A 19,026-nucleotide genomic window follows, 5' to 3' on the forward strand; every position below is an offset into this window, starting at 1 on the left:
ACTCCGACCCTCTCTACCTCAAACCTAGCAGCCTGAGCGGCCGTGCATTTCCGTAACCGTCCGCTCCCGTTCGTGTATCCAGATGCGTTTGCTGATTTTACGCGACCCCAAAGATCAGCACCTGCGGTTGCGTTTCTCGATTTTACGCGTCCCCAAAGATCGACAGGATCCGTTAAGCTACAGCCTCGTCCGATAGGTTCCGTCAGAGCTCTCGTTCTTGGTGGAGTTGGGCCTGTTCCACCCCAACTCCCAGTTCATACCGGCTCGTCAGTTCCCGGTGAAAAAAGAATTGGCTGGCGGCCGCCTGGCTTGATCCAGATGCGTTTGCTGATTTTACGCGACCCCAAAGATCAGCACCTGCGGTTGCGTTTCTCGATTTTACGCGTCCCCAAAGATCGACAGGATCCGTTAAGCTACAGCCTCGTCCGATAGGTTCCGTCAGAGCTCTCGTTCTTGGTGGAGTTGGGCCTGTTCCACCCCAACTCCCAGTTTATACCGGCTCGTCAGTTCCCGGTGAAAAAAGAATTGGCTGGCGTCCGCCTGGCCTGCGGATGCACGAACGACGGGTGGCCGGCCGAAGGTAACGTAGGTTGCTTCTCGAAGATAGTCGTTCTCGTATGCTTTGCTATCGGTGTCGGGTGATAAGTTAAAGAATTACGTTACAAACATAATACAACGGCTGTACGAGGTATATGATAGTATACCACACGAATATACCTCGACCGTCGGCAAGAAGCACTCTTCCTCCCATAACGGAATCATAAAACGAGCTTTCGCTTCTCTAGATAATCGAGTGCTTTTCAGAATGCTTGCGAGGCTCTAAGCTACGAACGCAGAATCATAATGCGAAGAGTAGCTGATCCGTAAAGCCGAATTATTAGCCGTAACGTAGCTTTCTCCTAAGGTTTCAACGAGACTAGGATTTTTATTCGAGCGGCGTACGTCGCGCAAAGTCGTCTAGGACAACGGAGGATCGTCCAGAGATTTCCGGGGCTGTTCCAATCGTTGAACTCTTCCTTCTGCTCCGCTTCTCTCTCTCTCTCTCTCTCTCTCTCTCTCTCTCTCTCTCTCTCTCTCTCTCTCTCTCACATCTTACCCTGCAACAAACCCGTTGCATCGTCTTGGCGAATAAAGTATATTTATCCTCATCGCGGAGCGTGGAATTTCCTTAAGAAAAGGTGGATTCCCGCAGACAGTGCTGCTTGCTTCCTAGTATTTGGCATCCGAATTGAGAACATCAAAGATCCTGGACTATCGAGGACTTTGCCACGCCATTTCCATTTCACCCTTCACTCAGGAATTAATGGCTCCATCAGTTCAGACTGCCAGGGACTCGTTCTTCTAGCAACTCCTAGCAACTCCTAGCAACAGACATTCTCGCATCATCGCTCTTTTTTATAGGAGCCGAGTTCTGCCGCCCTGCTGTTGCGATTTGCAAATGGCAAATGGCAAATGGCAAATGGCAAGTAGCGTATCGATCGAAGATCGAATGCGCTCAGATGCGACATTAAATGAAATTGTCCACTGCACTCGAGCCATGTCCTCAGCTTCCCTTACCGTAACTCATCTGCCAGGGCCGAGTCGACATCAGCTGATTTGGCTTTGGCATCGGATCAAGAAGAATAGTTGCGTAACTGAAAGGCTAGAAACGGGCGCACAGGAATGAGCACCTCTCAATTCAAAGCAAGGATGTTGCTCGAGGACAATGCTGTCTGGCTGTTAACATCTCGCCAGCCCTCTTGAAAGTCCCCTTCTGGGTACTTTCCTCTATATTCTAACCTAACCCCAGAAGCAGAAGCCTTCTCTCGTCGACCGGCGACCGTCGACCGTCGACCTCCGTCACCCTTGCATCTTGACATCGACTCGACTCGACTGGAGTTCAGGAGTTAGCGCGCGCGATACACAAAGCTGCCTCGCGATGCCATCGGACGCTTCATTATGGGTCCTAAGGACTTCACCATATTCTGGCAATCAAGAATGCAATAGGCTACGTATCGTCCATTGCTAGTAGCTCGTCTTCGCCATGTGCTCCCTTGAGATTAAGAGACGGTCATTAGGATCGTAGAGCTCGATCTCTGGGAGGTTAGATGCTGCGCATGTAGAACGTTCTATATGTTACCACGTGATGACAATCAGCACAGGATTTGCACAGGATTTGCACAGGATTTGCACAGGATTTGCACAGGATGGAAGGACGCCTGCGTGTCCGTGATGTGTCCATGGACACATCTTGCGCCTGTCTCAGCTTCAAGTGGACGAAGGGTCCAAGTCGCACGTCCAAAATGTCCAAGTGCTCGGCTAAGTGCGCCGTGCACCGGCCGGACGCCATTGTCGCGAAGAACTCTTTGTCGGAGAGTTCGTCACGAGGATGGGTGGTGGTGGGTGGTGGTGGGTGGAGGAGGAGGAGGAGGGAGAAAATTGCCCGCGGCCGAGTGCCCCTTCGACGCAAGTGCATAATGCCGAAGCGACGCGTCGCGACGGAGGCGCAAACATGGAAACGTGCGACGCGTCGCAGCAGCCTCCGGTCGGGTCCAAGTTTGCCCAAATTGATTGGAAGATGCCCTGGACTACGTGGAAGGAGAGTGCGCATTTACCCGGCCGTAAGATGGCTGGGAACTTTACGTTACTTCGTTATTCCGCCGTTAAAAGCTAAGAAAGTTACTGCCGAGGAAAGGGGGGTCCTTCGGGTGGAAGACGGGACAAGAGTAAAGACGGGGACGGGGAAAAATAGGAAAACGAAAGAAGAAGGATGTGCTAGGAGGATGCGAGCAAAGAAGCAGGAGAGGTAGGAGGAGGGAAAAAAGGGAAAGAAAGAAAAAAAAGGAAAAAGGTGAAGAAAGGAGAAAAAGGATAACGAAATGATACGAATCCTTGCGCATTTCGATTTCCTTTGAGGTTCTCGGAACTGTTTGCGAAAGGACTCGGTCGAGTCAACTCCGGCCTTTTCCGCAGGATGTTTTTCTATCTTCTATTTTTCAATATTTATTATGAATCCCGCCCACAATACGTTCCTCTCTTTTTCTTCTAGTCGCGCTCTTCTCGCTCTTTATTACACGAGCAGTTTCGCCTTACTTCCTCGAGAACAAAGCAACTCACGCTGCCTTTTACATTTTTATTGAAATTTTGTCAATAAGCCTCCCCGTCCGCTAAACCTTCTCCTAGTCTCACAATTCCTTTAGCCGGGCTCAAAATTGCTTGCCACTTTGTAACGTATGCATTGGTGTTTACAATCTTAGGTACTTGAGTTACCTCCTCCTGTCCTTTGTCGTTTGTCCTTTTTCCTTTTTCCCTTTTCCTTTCATCTGGCAGCCAGTCTTGTCTCTCCCTAATGGAAACGAACACGTGCTGTACTCTGATCGAGCATCGACGCTCAGTTCGCGTGCTGCGATCGCACTGACTAGGGATTCGTGCAGATTCGTCCAGATTCGTCCAGATTCGTGCACAAGAGCCGGGAGGAGTCGAACGGATGTTGAGGGAGATTCCAATAATATTTGAACGTGTCAACCGAAGGAAGAAGGAAGTCAGCTACTCCATGCGTCTCTCTCTCTCTCTCTCTCTCTCTCTCTCTCTCTCTCTCTCTCTCTCTCTCAACGTGGCTTCAACCATTTGTTGCTGTAGAACAAATTATTTTCAACAAATAACGATTAACGATATATATGAACTATTCAACGAATAACGATAACGCAAATCGATGTCCATATATAGACTATAGACTATAGACTTATATTAAATTAGCTGCAGCTGTAGAATATTTTTTCTATACGTTTGTTTAAAAAGACACATTCAATTTCAGTTTTAAAAGACGTAAAAGTATCCAGCGGAGGGAGATGTACTTTCCTATAGATATAATGTAGTTATATAATGCGTGACTCAAGACGGAGTGTGTCAGCGAAAATCCTGTAAGAACGAGGGTGCGCGGCGCGAAGTACTTCGAACCACTCGAAAGAGCATTTTATGTTCCTTGGCTAAGAGCTGTTTGTATTCGGAGGCATAAAGAAGAGAAAAGACGCTACTCAGGGAAGGGTCGCCGCCCGGAACAAGGACAATCCAATTGGACTCGTCGGCGGAGGCGTCTCAGCGTCTCAGCGTCCCAGAGAGAGAGAGAGAGAGAGAGAGAGAGAGAGAGAGAGAGAGAACTATACGTCGTGCTTCAGCTGGACCGTAATCGCAGGCCTAACAAAATGCTGACTAGTGGAGTACTTCGAATGTGAAAGGGAGGATGAAGCTAAAGCGAGTTCGCAATGGCACTGCGGACTGCGTTCCAATTTCCCTTCCCATCCCCAATGAACTCTCCGTCGACTGAACTTTTAATTTCCCATTAGTGAAATGTCCTATATACTTGGGTACTCGTAAAGCAGCGTTCCGCTCCAGTTTACTCGCAATTCGTATGCGGGTTTAAGTGCGTTTTCGAGCCAGAGTTACGGAATCGTTGAGAGTCGACGAAGAGGGTTCCGAGGGTAGAAGGGATAGAAGGGGTAGCTGGCTCACTAGCTAACTGGATGGCTGGACGACTTTCCCGCAATGGAAGAGATAGGCAGGCAGGCAGGCAGGCAGGCAGCGGGGACGGCCAATTTAAAAGCGCGTCCCTCCCCCTCCTTCTTTTGGTGCTCTCGTCCTTTTACATTGACTTGTTTTCCTCTTGAGCCGCTTTCGTATACAACGACCAATCGCAGTCGAGTCGGCCCGTTTTCGAAGAAATGGGGAAGCGACTGCAGAGGGAAGATGAGGTTGTTCGAGATTCTAGATTCGCCGTTCGATGTTCAAGGATCGAGGATCGCGGAGCGTGATCGCCTAATCGGGATGCGCGCGACCATGGATCTTTTTTTCTTTCTTTCCTTATTGGCGATTCACCCTCGTACCGCTCCTAATTCAACATCCTTAAGACGCTTCAGTGTGAGTTTGCTAATCCCAGATAGATGGGTAAGCGCGAAGCGTCGCGACGCTCGTTCTCCTTATTGGGTTCGTCAAAGGCCCAGATAAACGAGAAACGCGACTCGTTAATCCCGAAGTGTCGTCACCCCCAGCCAATTGGAAGTGAGCTTTGCTGAGCACACTGATACGTGTATGCAGCGAACACGTGGATGATCGCACAAAGGACCCCCCCTCCCTCTCTTTCACTCTCTCTCTCTCTCTCTCTCTCTGGCTCTCTCGACCTTCTCGAACCTCTAGAGTCTCAGCCACCCCGGATCCACCCCTCGTGCCCCCCCCCCGCCCCCAGTACCCGGCTCAAGGGCTCGTTTCAACCGCGAAAAGCATGTCCACCGATTTGCTTAACTACTAATCGTTCCGATAAACCTCGGACTTTCAACTAATCCTCGACATCGTTTCAGTACGTAAACTCGCTTTCCCGGAAGTAATCGCGGATAATTAGCAACGCTCGGATAATTGAGAGGATTTTCCAGAGACGGAAATACGTCGTGTGCGGCACGGATTGCGAAGATTGCGAAGATTGCGAAGATTGCGAAGAGTGTGAACGGCCTGGAGCACGTGGCGACGCCAGGACTGAGAATCGAGCGAGCTACCGAATCTAACCGGACGAGGGAATCTCTAGCTTTGGGCTTTATTCCGAAATCGACGAACGCGCCGGATTTTCAGCTGTCGGCCATTTCCTCCAGATGCTCCCTTCTGCCTTCTCCCTTCTCCCTTCTCCCTTCTGCCTTCTCCTGACGCGACGTTCACTGATCTCTGCACTTTGCGACGCCGACCTTGTCGAATCCACATCTGATTCGCGGCTGATTAGCATTTATAAATATCTAATTCGACCTTAACGAATGACGTTTAACCAGAGGACCAGAGGACCAGAGTTGTTTTCTCATAATTCTCCAACGTACTGAACATCAGATGCGCGTCGGCCGAATCTCGCGGTCGCGACGTAGCGTAAAGAAAGAGATAAAAATAGGACACAGGAAACAAGAATGGGGATGATGTAGCCAGATGGGGTGAGCCGATCGGATCGGGAGGAAGTTCGAACGGGAATCTGATTGACGTCGTTTGAACTCGTGAAATTGTTACTCGAGCGAATTCAGGAGAAGAGGCCCATCTCGCCCGAAGCTTCAACCCCTATGTAGAGGGATTTTTTTTACTACCACTTTATCTTTCTATTTAAGTACCCTCCTTGTCGTTTTACTGCTGTGAGTCGCGCGATACACTTACCGAATAATACAACAGAAGCAGAAGAGGTAAAAACGCGAGCAGGGAGTTTGGAAACTGAGGACGAGAATGGGAATGAGGATCAAGAAAAAAAGGAAAAAGGAAAAAGGAAAAAGGAAATAGGAAATAGGACCCTGCCAAATGACGAGTCTTCTCTGTTGGAACTTTTTTTTTTCTCTTGTGGCAGCTGAGTGGGCCACAGGGGTGCATCCAGTTGCGGGTGCACGCAGTTCCGCTATCAGTAAACCGAACTGGTGTCGCCATAATAAAACGCGACTGAATCCTGGTTGGAGAGCAGAGTACCGTGAGAACAGAGAACAGGGGCGGAAGAGGAAGAGGAAGACAGTGGAGGACGTAGACAACAGGACAAATTTGCATGACAATCGCGGATAGAAATAATTACGCGAAAAGCGCGAAAGGGGTGGAGAGAGGGTGCTACATGCAAATACGGATGGAGATACGGAAACAAGTGGAAACGCAGATACGAAATGGGGGAAGGCGCAGAATTTCCCACGTTCGCACAAATTGTAGGGGAGGAAGGGAAAAATAGAGATAAAGGACGGATCTTTGCCTAGGAAAACAGATAATATATCGTTGCGTAATGATTGTCAGATATACATATAAGCGGACGTGTAGAAAAGACAAAACAACTCCCCCCCCCACCAACCCCTCGCCGCCGCCCACATAGTTCACTCGTCGACGAGCATTCGTCGTTCCACATAATGGTTTCTGCTGGATTTTAAAGTTTTCACTTTCCGGTTTGCTCTGCCTATGTAGATAGTTGATGGTCAAGCAATACGACAGTAACACGATCCTTGTTTCTTTGATAAAGTTTTTCTCATTCCTGACATCAAATCCAACCTGGAGGCTCAGCTGGGTTCTGGGAGTTGCTGCTTCTTATTTAGCTGCGCAATACATTTAATCCCTCAAGTAATATCGAGGCTCGTTCGAAGTCGAAGGGACTCTTGTACTCTCTTCCTTCCTCTCTCGCTCTCTCGCTCTTCGTTCGCTAGGGAATTCGGTAATGACCATTACCGTGAGCTTGACTTTGAATTCTTGAAGTCTCGAATGCGAAGACGGGCGACTCAACGGAGGCCTTGAGATGTGATATTGTGGTGGCGCTGAACGCGAGTGGGGACGCTTTGTTGACATTGTAAACCGAGTTGATGCTGACGGCGATTATTCCGCGAGACCCCGCGTACAAGGAGAGGGTTAACAGGAAGCCGGCCAGTCGGAGGTGCTGCTTAGTCCTTTAGGATTAGGGTTAGCTTTTCCAGAGGTTAGGTTAGGTCTCCCGTGTCTCCCGTAGATGTAATGCGATTTCCAAGCGTTATCTGGCTCCTGGCGACGTCCTGACGCCGGTTAGCGTTAGTCGCCTCCCCTAACACGGATTTACATAAACACGATGAGACTGGCTATTGTTTTCCATCGGCCAGCCAGCCATCCGCTCCGAGCACGAGCAGCGCCCAACGACGGGCCAGCCCTTCGGCACGTCGTGCTCTCCCTCCTCAAAATGCGAGCTCAATCTGGTCAATCTGTTCGCTCTGTTCGCTCTGTTCGCTCTGTTCATCCTGTTCTTGGATTTTCCATTTCTCTGCTGAAAACTTCATTAATTCCATGAAACACCAATCTGTAGAATAGCTGTCGCTTGGGCACACCAATTTCTGAGCACTGATTCGAGTAAGTGAATCAACGCTAATCAGACAAACAAGAAGAAAAGCAAAAAGTTTAAAGAGCAACTCGAGCTGCATTACTAATGTGCCGGGCGTTGCTGAAATTTATCACAAATTTGACTACCGAGATGTGCATTTTTTCCGTGCCAGCACGTGACGTCGTAAAAAAATTATTCCAATTTTGAAGAAATTCCGAATGCGGGTTGGCCAACTTTGAGGGGAAAAAGTGGATAAGGGCGGAAAGATTAATGATTGACAGGGCAGAGATAGCAGGAGGTCGAGCCTTGGCCGGGATCAACCACGTGCCAGAAGAGGTCGAGGACCAACTGAACAAGCGGAAATAAAGAAAAGCACATAGCGTCATCCCATTCGACGAAAAGACTGAAAACCATGGTTACTCCTGTCCTCTGAACACGCGTCACTCGTTTCGCGACGTCCTGTTTACTGGGCAAATCCAGTGCTGCGTATTTCGCCGACCTCTGGACAAACCACGGAACTAATACGTGTCTCAATGAATTCGCAAGAATGCAAAGAAATGCAAAAGTGCAGAGTCCGAAAGACAACCTGTGGAGAGGGGCGAACCTGGACCAGTGCAGCAGGCAAACAGTCAGGGAATTAGAAATGATGGCAGTCGCGTGGACTGGCTGCCCACTGTTTTTAATTAGCAATTAGCAGGCTAACACATTCATTTCCGGGGCGTCTGTTGCGGCATTCGACGCTCTACTAACTAGTAAATGCAAATAGGTTCCGTGCATTGGTATCAGCCAATTGATCGAATTGACTCTGCGTCCACGGTTTTGCGTATTACGCTTGATGGCCTGCTGGCTGGTGTGGTGGCTGGTTGGCTGGTTGGCTGGCTGGCTGGCTGGCTGGCTGGCTGGCTGGCTGGCTGGCTGGCTGGGTGACTGGTGGCAAGTCGGCCGGTCGGTCACTCCGCTGGCTCGTGAACTATTCGACCTGATTCCTCGGTGAGCCGGAGAACTAAATGGTCAATATTTGCGAATTCTCGAAGATCCAACTTCTCATCCGATACATCATCATCTACCACAGTCTAGAGAAGATCTTCGAAGGTACCGCGAGGCACATAACAAGCTTTCTTCTTCGCGTTGATATAAGAGAAGCTGTGTTTGCTTTGCCAACAGAACGACGTATCATTGTGAAACAGCGGAAGCGAGAGGACGCGACGACTCGGAAAGGATCCAAAGTCAAGAGAAAGGTAATTTCAGCTGGCCCGGAGGAGGCCGGAGGTCGCGTGGTGGGGGCGAAGGACCTCGGAGTCTCGTCTCGAGTGTGATTGACGCCTCAATGGGAAATTCCGAACAAGTTCGGGGAACGCAACCCGAATAACCCGAATAAGCAGCCTGTAGCGCCAGGGAGCGATCAACCGAGAGAGAGAGAGAGAGAGAGAGAGAGAGTCTATGTCTATAAGCTGTGTGACTGAGTATCAGCGAAGGGTTAAATAGCGACACGAGCGCTACATCTTGTTGGAGAAGGGGGAGCCCTGAGAATGTCGAGACAAGATTGTCGTATTCACGAAAGCATCCCCAACATTAGCCGTGTCACGTGACACGGGTGACGACCCCTAATCACGTCGAATGCGGGCCTATGGCCTACAGCTGGGCTTCAGCTGCGCTACAGATCGGCTGTCGTCCCGCGCTTATCGGTCTTCGCTTTATAATCATTATTTTCCCGAGAATTCGTCAAACGATCCCAGTACCAAAGTAGACAACAGATATACATATGTATTATACATAACGAGATATATGACTTACACATAACGTGTGTATGGATTATATACAGTATATATTTAAATATATTGAATGTATACATTATATATATGTAAATGAAGTCCAATCATATATTGTTAAGTAAAAGTAATTAATAATGTGCAAACTGATTAATGACAATTAAATTATCCAATTAATCACTAAAATTATCAGCTCTAATTTAACAAATTATTTACCAATTGTATATAATAAATATAGAATTTCATGTATAATTTATATGCAAACCATATATAGGTACATTGTATATGTATATGACCAAATCTATATATGATTTTGTATATGTATAGATTACATATAATCCATATACTTTTTTATCTACTTGGACAGCCATTCGACGCCTCTGAAGTCTTCGGTGCGTCTGCCCCTCGTTTCCATCGAGGTCAAAGGGCACGAGGATAGGAAACCAACGTGTATATTCGGTATACGATCGATCGATCCCGAGTCCGATCGCGATGGACAATTCAAAGATAACTTTTCCAAGGACGCCATTTTCTGAAGGGACTGATGGCTCCTTAAGCTTCCTGCCGGAAGCGGCCAAGATTCAGGCTCACCTTGACTATTAAAGTTTCATCCGGCGAAAGGCGCAATCAGTCTCGTACTCTGGATCCCCTTAACTGTCGAAGCCCAATTACCAAATGACACCCTGTGTAAAAGGAGCCGCTTGCTTTTTTTCAAGAAATTCCCATCCGCGAGCCCACCTCAACTTTCCTGAACTTCCTCGAACTTCCTCGAACTTCCTCGAACCAGGAGAGGCATTCGAATTCAGGGATAACTTGATTCTCGAAGAAATTCTCAAAAACTGAATAACGTGTCTTTGAAGTACGGTTGACAATCGGGAAAGGACGGTGAGGCTAGGAATAGGCTGAAAAAGATAATAAGAGTAATAAGGATCCAAGGTTATTAAATCTAATAGTGTAACAGTAGTAGTGGCCCCCACCGATACTAAAAATAACTTTGGCGAACAACTTGAAGCTGGCGTTGTTCTAATTTCACGGAACGTATGGGGCGTCTCTACTCTCTATATGTAGAGTCTCTTTAGCGAAAGGCCGACGAAGCCAAGCCGAATCGGGCAGACAGAGAGAGACAGCCAGTCATCAAACTATTCTAACAGATAAAGCTATGTACACGTAGCTGCAGGATAACTTTTCCCAGATTGTGACAGTCGGGTTCGAATCCATAGAGACTGTAACACCTTACTAATAGTAATTGACGGGTGGGAGGGTGCGGGAGGGTGCGGGAGGAGCAGAGCAGGAAGGGCTTCCCGCACTCGAAGGCTGTAACTGACTCAGCAACGGAATGACAGCAGCGTACAGGACTACAGAAGGAGGAGTAGAGCAACTTTTCCCTTGCTGCAACGACTGCGGGTCCATTTATAGGAAGTTTGGATGAGTTTGATGGTGGCGACGCAACCGCAGCATCCACGAATTTAGTTTTCACTTCTCTTGCCAGAATCATCATCGCTCAAGGCTGCACCCCTCAAACGTTTCCTTCAACCATCCCCTCCACTGTTATCAATATCTTCACGATCAAAACGGGTGTGAAGTTAATTACGAAGCAAAATGCAAGATCAAGAAACTTGGTAGAGTGGCGCGGGCGACACGTGTAACGCGAGATCGCCAATTACTGTGCACTTTGCTCTCTTATTTTATAGATCATTCAATGATTGACACTTGAAACGCGTTACCATGATAATTGAAAGCAGGACGTAGAACGCTTAGGGTCGTTAGGATTGTTCGGATTTTCCCGATCGGAGCGCCTTTCGAATGCAAGACACGTGAAAGTTTTTCTTCCGTGGACGCCGAAACGAATAGCCTGAAGAATGGGAAATGGAAAACACGAATGTAAAGCACATCGAAGTAAATGATTCTCGGTCACTTGTTCCATATAGATTTCGTTCGATTGAATACGGCGACTGTACGCGACCATAACATCCTACAGAATACATAGAGCAAGTATCAGACGCGCCGGGCTGGCACGAAGGGCTAGGTCGTTGGGTCGAGCAGATTTCAATCTCTGAATACAGCCTCACACTCCCACCCATCCAGCATCCCAGCGTCCCAGCGTCCCGACGTCCCGACATTCGAGCAACACTCGTCCGCCAATTCACGTGTAGCTATATCTATACTTTAAGCGCATTATGACCTATCGGTGCACAACACGTGCAATTCGGACGATTTACACGATTTACGAGGCGAATGACACGAGGCGACCCGAGGCGACCCGAGCCGACCCGAGGCGACTCGAGGACTCACGAGGGACGCACCTACATAGATACATACATAAGACGTTGTTACAGCCGCTGCGTATAAAGGAGAAGATGAGAGGCGGATGACGGTGAAGGAGATTGAGGGGAACGAGGGAGAGGAGGGCCTGGGGAACGTGCTACTGTTAACAGTTTCCGGAGAGTTAACAAGGTTTCGGATCCGTGGCGACCCGGCGGAGCCTAGGGGACAATAGGAGGACATTAGCCCTTCAGGTCCACCAGGTCCCACCAGCTCCTCCGGATCCTCCAGGAGGTCCTCCAGGTTTCCTACGACCTCTATACTCATTGACCTCTCTCAATCTACCCTCCGTCCGCTTCAAACCCCTTGTCCTGTGTCCTTCTGTGTCCATTTGCTTCTAGGATTCTCCCCTGAACCTCATACTCGTCCTCCTAATTGTCGCTGGTTTACGTGACCTGACTACCTTTCCACTCGGCGCCTTTATTTCCCATATATCGACTTTGATACATACACATAGTCGTCTCCCCTCCTTGAATCTCTGAATCGCGAACCACCGCGCGCCTTCCTTCACACTCGTTATACTTTTTCGCCTTCTAACCCCTTTTCTATTAGCGCCAGCCTGTCGCACGATTAAACGGTGCTAACGGCGATGCCGCATCCAATCCTGACATTAGTTGCCATGTCTACTGTGCCAACTGCATATGGATGCACGATCAAAGTGGGTTAATTGTAAATTAATTAACGTCTCGGGGGTTAAAGGTAGTAAGGGTAGCAATCGAGTGCTCTCACTACTACCCACCCACACGTTTCAATTCAATGTATCGCAGGTCGATCGCAGGTCGATCGCAGGTCGATCTGCGACCTCCTCCACCTCCAGGACGCGAGCGGCGAAACGACTCACGCGTACAATACGACGCCATTTATGAAATGGAAATGGATGCCGGCTACATGAACGGCTACTTCATTCTGAGAATAAGCTTCACATTTACCATTATCTAGTTTATTATGAAGCTGGAGGCCCGAATAGAGGAGCTTCGTTATCGTTAAAGATTAAATGAGGATGGGCAAGAGTTTTTCGATCCATGAAAATGACGTTTTGTTTGAGGTTGAAGCTGAATTTCGTAATGTGACAGATGGTTCTGGTTTCGGAAGCGAAACACTCAGGCCGGAATTATCCAATAGACGTTTCCTCCTTGGCGCTCAGCCAAGTAAACAAACGTTAATTAATAATCTATCAAAGCGAGACTCTCCACTTCTCGCTAAGCCGCCCTTATTGCTACCACCCCTTAGAAGCTACTATCTCGACTAACGGAATAAGGACCCTTCTGCCAGCCGCGAGCTATTCGGCATCAAAGATACTCCCACTCACTCCCTCATCTTCATTCTTCATCTTCTGCTGAACCCATCTCCGTTTAGCTTCCCACCGTCCAACTTCCATCCTTTTCTCCTGCAGAATGCGGCTTGGCTTATTAAGGCAGCCATAACTTCCGGCTATATAGGAGCTTGCACGTTTTTCCTTTCTTTCTCAGAGAATTATGGGAGCATCGGGTAGCCATGGGTCAGAGTGAGCAGGCGGAAGGTCGAAAGGTCTTAGTCTCGAAAGGAAGGAAGCGAAACGTAGGTGCGCGGTGGGAGGCGGTGGGAGGCAGAGGAGGGGGAGAATGAACGGAGCTGGCATTCGCATTAATCAGACGGACGGCATAGGTGCAATTATCCGACAGTAATTAACTTCGCAAACTGCAACGCGCGCACAGTGCACAAGAGGAGCCGGAGAAAGGAGGTAGTAGCGGCTACGGTAGCTGCAGGATCGCGGGAATAGCGGAAAAAGCGAACGCTAGTAGGTAGGTCGCTCAACCTGATGGAGCTGTTCTGGAATTATAGGAGAGGACCAACCTCGAACGCAGGCAGCAGCTTTTCCGGAAACTAATTTAACTCTTGCATCCCCGGTACAGGACGCTTGATCTCGGTAGTTGACTAGTAGGTTGCTGCAACCTCAAAAGCGCTGTGAATGCATCGGCACAGGATAGAAGAGAACGAAAGGAGGAAGTCGAAAGGGGAAAATCGGAAGAGAGTGGCACTCGACTAATTTTCCTCAAAAAATGAAAAAAATGGAAAAAAAAAATAAAAAAATAAAGAAACTATCCCAAACCCCCTCTCCTCTAATATACTTGGGACATGGTGGGAGACACGGCGGAGCACGACGTCCTGCGGCCTCTCTATGTGTAGATGATGTCTGGAGTACCTATAGACCGCACTTGCACGTGCCTCTTTCCCTGCCTCCGGAGGAGAGGCGAGGATCGAGCAAGGCGGGAGCCGTGCAGGATATTGACTTTAAAAATACCTCAGTCAAGGTAAACGTAGCGACACGAAGGTAGAGGAGCTTCTAGGGGCGCAGATGTGCCAAAGATACAGCACGTTTCTGATTGCTTTTCTTAGACGTTCCCACCACAGAAAAGCTGAACTCCTGAATCAACCGAGAACCGTATCTGAAAGCAACTCGGAAAATGGCTCCAACGTGTCATCCGTCGGGCGCTCGCCCGCACGTTCACTTATGTCCTCTCCATCCATGTTTCATTAACTCGAGCCCGTTAATTGGGCTGGATCACCGATAACTCCGATAAGAATGGGAAAAAAGACTTACCGGGGTCCGAGGACGGATGTGCCCTTGTGAGCCTGCAAAGCTGCAGGGGTAGATAACGAGTGTCGGCCCTTGGGGGTGACTTTGGCGGGGGCGGTGTGGCGCTGAGGAATCCTCGTTGCAGTTCCCATCCGACTTCCTGGATGATCGAGGCCTTCCGGAAGTATGGGGTCACTTCCCTCAAGTATTTAACTGCAATTGATAAGAGGCAGAAGGGTTCATTGACCTAGTTGAACTATAGAAAATATAGAAAAAGAAGCAAAAGAAATGTGTCTACTTGCGTATTCTATAGAGATAATCGAAAAAGGAAAGGACGGAGCGGAAGCCCGGCACCCCCTTGGCCCACCTAAGTAAATAGCTGTGCGCGCGGAGTCGGGTGGATGGATGGGTTAGGGTTAGGTGTTAATGCATCAGAAAGAAAGGCGTGTTCTCACGTAACCGCTGGCACGTATTTTCTTCAGCGATCAAAGGAAATCGAGTTCGAGGTCGCTACGACAGGACAGCCGCTCGATACTTAGTATCGATTCGATATTACAGGTCCCATTTCCGCAGAGGCGTATCACGCTTTACGAGTCCTTTTTACGATCCACCCTATATATTCACTAGAAGTACCAACGCGCCCCAGCCGATCACACTCCAACGCCACGAGATCTACGGGATCCACGGGATCCAGGGGATCCACGGGATGGATGACTATACTATGTACAGCTTGTTTCAGCAAGACTCGCATTCTCGCGAACACCAAGTGCGACCTCTTCTTTCTTCGTTCGGCATGTTCGGCATGTTCGGCATGTCGAGGCGCCTTCTTGCTCTCATCTGTCTCTCAATGGCGACAATGAGTAATAAACATTCCATTCATAAGGGATAAAGAAAAATAGAAAATTTAATTGGAATCGCTTAATCATCAAAAACAAATATCTATTATTTATCCATTACGTTCGCGTATTAATAATTTCCGTATTAAGCGTTACGTTGCATCATTTGTCCTGCGATTTATGTGACGTTCGATTACGCATTGGTGCAATCGCGTGTGTCCCTCCCCCCACAGCGACGCCGCGCGACGCCTTCGTGTTCTTCCAACTACCGATACATGCAATATATAATAATGAAAATAAGAGACAAGGCCACATAAAACCGCGACGGATGAAAATCGTTATGATTTTCAAAAAATCCCCTAACTGATTCTCAAGTTGGTTTTTGCATTTAGTATCTCAACTTCTCTAATTCAGTTACGGAAGTGTGAATAAATTTAGCGATTCGATCGGCATTCGGTGCTTTAATTCCTATAGATGTTGTCAGAGGTGCAGCCCTGAGTTCATCTTCGGAGGCACCTTTAAAAGACGTGGGTTATTCGACCCGGAGGTCAAAGGTCACGGGTGAAAGGTGGAAGGTGGAAGGTGGAAGGTGGAAGGTGGAAGGTGGAAGGTGCAAGTCACGAGGCAGAACAAGGCCGACCGACAGACCGGAAGACGATCTCCCTTGGTTACCGGCGAGAGATATTTTTAATATCCGGTTGACTCGGTCTGAACGCGGCTGCGCGTCCAAGCGACTTTCATATTGAAATTGCACGGAAATTCGGAGGCTCCGCATGCGGGGGAAGCCAATGCAAAAATGGGATAACGCAATATTCGCAATCGTCTACTCTTTTTGGAAAGTTATTCGAAATACTTTGGTGAGAGAGTCATCGAACAGTGCGATACCGCGCGATTTATTGTCCATGAGCAAACCGATGCGAACCTGCAAATGCAAATGCAAATGCAAATGAAAATGCGCGAATAAACACGGGCAAATAAATACTCGAATCTGTGCGCTCCCAAATGTTTTTCCATTTTCGGATGTTTTTAAAAGTCGATTCGAACTCGAAGTCCCGATGCGAACTCGATGGTTTCTGCATTTAAAAATGAAATTCGTGGGCGACGGGGACGGCTGGGAAATTCAGATCTTCTGATTTCAAGTTGCAAGTCTTCATGCTCCTGAAGTCTCTTGTTGTCATTTCCCACTGCGAAAGATTATGCGCTCCTCTTGTTTTTTCATCAAGTTTCATCGAGTTTCATCGATTCATCATACTTATAGGAAAGTACAATTCCAAACCTTTCCTTGACTTTTATTGAAATTCTTCATTTTTATCCAAAAACATTACCCTTCCACCTTAGTTTCATCAAGAGTTTGGTGTCAATTATATTTCGAGAATAAAATACTTTCTCTTTTAAAATGTAGCATTCGTTTGGATAAACAGTAGACCAGCATTTCACCAGAATTTTTATCTATCTCTTTTTCCTTCTTTTCCGTAATTCTCTTTCTATTCTTATTCCTTTTAAAAAATTTTTTTCGATCATCTCCAACGAAACGAACATAACAATTGATCTTTATCACACGAAAAATATTTTGGTTGACCCAGTTTATTGAAGTAGAGAGAAATAGATATTTGAATGACTATGACTTTCAGGTGGAGACAAGCGGAAATCTCTATCAAAGGTTTTCGTGCTGCAAATAAATAAATTAGAGTGTAAAGGAAAAGAAGCAATAGTAAATCTGAGAAATAGGTTACAGGCTCCGTGCAGGCCCTGGTTATATTCAACTTTGTAAATTCGTTGATGCAATATCATTGTATTCAAGATGCAGATCGATTCATGTTTCAGTCGACAATCGATCTGAAATGAGTCGGTGCACATAGATGGCCCAAATAATATTGAAACTGTTTGGAAGGCGTCAATGATGGGCAGTGTACGTGTGGGCGTAGGCGTAGTGGACGCCCGGGGACGCCTGGGGACGCCCGGGGACGCTAGGCTGTTAACAAATCGCCGATATTTCTATCGCAATACACATATTTATGCATCTACGGACAGACGCGACAGACGCATGCATCGATCTAATTCCAAATGCACAGGAGCATAAATTTCCTTCGAATCGCGACTCGTCATTCTTCCAATTTCTCCCTTTGCTTGTCCTTGGAAGAATGACTTGGAGCGATTTCTCCACGAGGGAAAATTCCAAGCGAGAGTTTTGGTAATTGGCAACCAAGTGGAAGTTTGGCGAAGCATCGCCAGGAGTTGCTGGGAATTGGCGGGCAACGGGACTCGAAGGGAGATTCACGACTCGGGTAGCTCAGGCTCCTTAGAGTTAAGATTCGAGCGGGGCTCGTTTAGATAAAGGAGATGATATTGTGGGAATAGATGCCTCGGTCGTCCAGGGAGCAATATCCCTCCGAACTCTTTCCAAAGATTCACCGAAACTCCAAGTTTTACGAGGCGAGAACCTGGGAGAGCTGATTCCCTGCACTTCGGCTTTTAAGGTCATCGGAAATTTCCTTTTTCGATACTTTCCTTCGTTCTCCGGTCTATCGGCCTAATCAGCCTAGCGGGACAATAACTAATAGTGAAAGAGCAACCGTCGAAGGAATGATTACCAGACGTGCGACGAATGCGGGAGGCTGTCGAATAGATGAGTCTGATTGTGGGCTGAAGGCTCGACGCGCTGCGATTACGTGATCCCTCTCTCTCTCTCTCTCTCTCTCTCTCTCGCTGACTGGCGCTACACGCACGTGGGTGCACACGCGCGCGTGTCTCTCGATTGGGCATCGCTTGCCCGGCGACTGTACGACTCTACGTGTTTCCGCATAATGGCATAAATCTACTCGCTATGAATTCGCGATAGAACAAAGTGCCACTGAGAGTTTCGCAGGGAGGCAAAAGACAAGTAGAAAGGGGATAAAATAAAAGGTGGCGACTGAACCGGATGCGAAATCGTGAGTGATCTCTCGTCATGTATCGCGAATGAATTTTTATCGGGCATCGATCCGTCGCCAATGGCGTCGATAAATTTGCCCCCTTTTGTTAAACGGCATTCATCCCCTTCCCTCTTGAACTTCCCGCGCCTGACTACCCTTCAGCCAGCAATCAAGCCCTCCTCTCAAATACCTTGAAGATGATTTTGCTTTAAAGTTCTCCGCGTCTCACGCTCGCGTGTCACTTGCCTGAGGAGCCCAATAGGAGCCCAATAGGAGCCCAATAGACAGGAGGCTGCTCTCCGGCGTCGATCACGTCGGCGCGATTGTCGCCCCGTCGTCCAAAAGGGGTTCTCCTAGACTGTAAATTAATATTCACCGGGAATCCCGAGGAATGCTCAGCTCTCTGACTCTGAATCAGATTGAAAATTTATGGATCGGAGCGGGCGGGGTCGACGGTTAATTAATTTGCAAAGCTACCCAACGTCCCAGTCCGCTCGGAGTTTTTGCCCGATCGAAGCGGAGCTCGAATGGGAGGGACGAATACTGGCTGTATTATAAGGCAGACGCGGCGGCCGTGCCTGCGTGTCCCCGTACCCTCGCGTACAGGCTCCAGGGTCCAGAGTCCAGGGGAGGCTGCTGCCGCGACTTTCCAAGGGCAGGGGCTGCCCGCTATGGTGTAGCTAGAGTTATAGCCCCTATGAAACCCATAGCAAATGATGCAGGAGTACGTGACTGGGAACTAAACACGCCGTGCGCCGTTCGGGCGGTTCGGATCGCCTGGACACTGCTGGCTTTCGGTGGTTCTACGGGGCCGGGGGGGCCGGGGGGG

At 48.3% G+C, this 19,026-nt stretch overlaps 1 protein-coding gene across 5 annotated transcripts in view; it reads right to left on the reverse strand.

The window, feature by feature from the left end:
* Positions 1 to 19,026, reverse strand: part of LOC107264329 (beta-1-syntrophin) — a 102,069-nt gene that overhangs the window by 13,641 nt on the left and 69,402 nt on the right. For all 5 annotated transcript variants that reach the window (XM_025081179.1, XM_015732478.2, XM_015732477.2 and 2 more), the window contains one exon: positions 14,474 to 14,662. In XM_025081179.1, the coding sequence (XP_024936947.1) occupies positions 14,474 to 14,662 (189 nt within the window). The remainder of the gene's footprint in view (positions 1 to 14,473; positions 14,663 to 19,026) is intronic.

This window comes from Cephus cinctus, unplaced genomic scaffold (genome assembly GCF_000341935.2).
Source record: "Cephus cinctus unplaced genomic scaffold, Ccin1 Ccin1_scaffold0168, whole genome shotgun sequence".
Classification (NCBI taxonomy): domain Eukaryota; kingdom Metazoa; phylum Arthropoda; class Insecta; order Hymenoptera; family Cephidae; genus Cephus; species Cephus cinctus.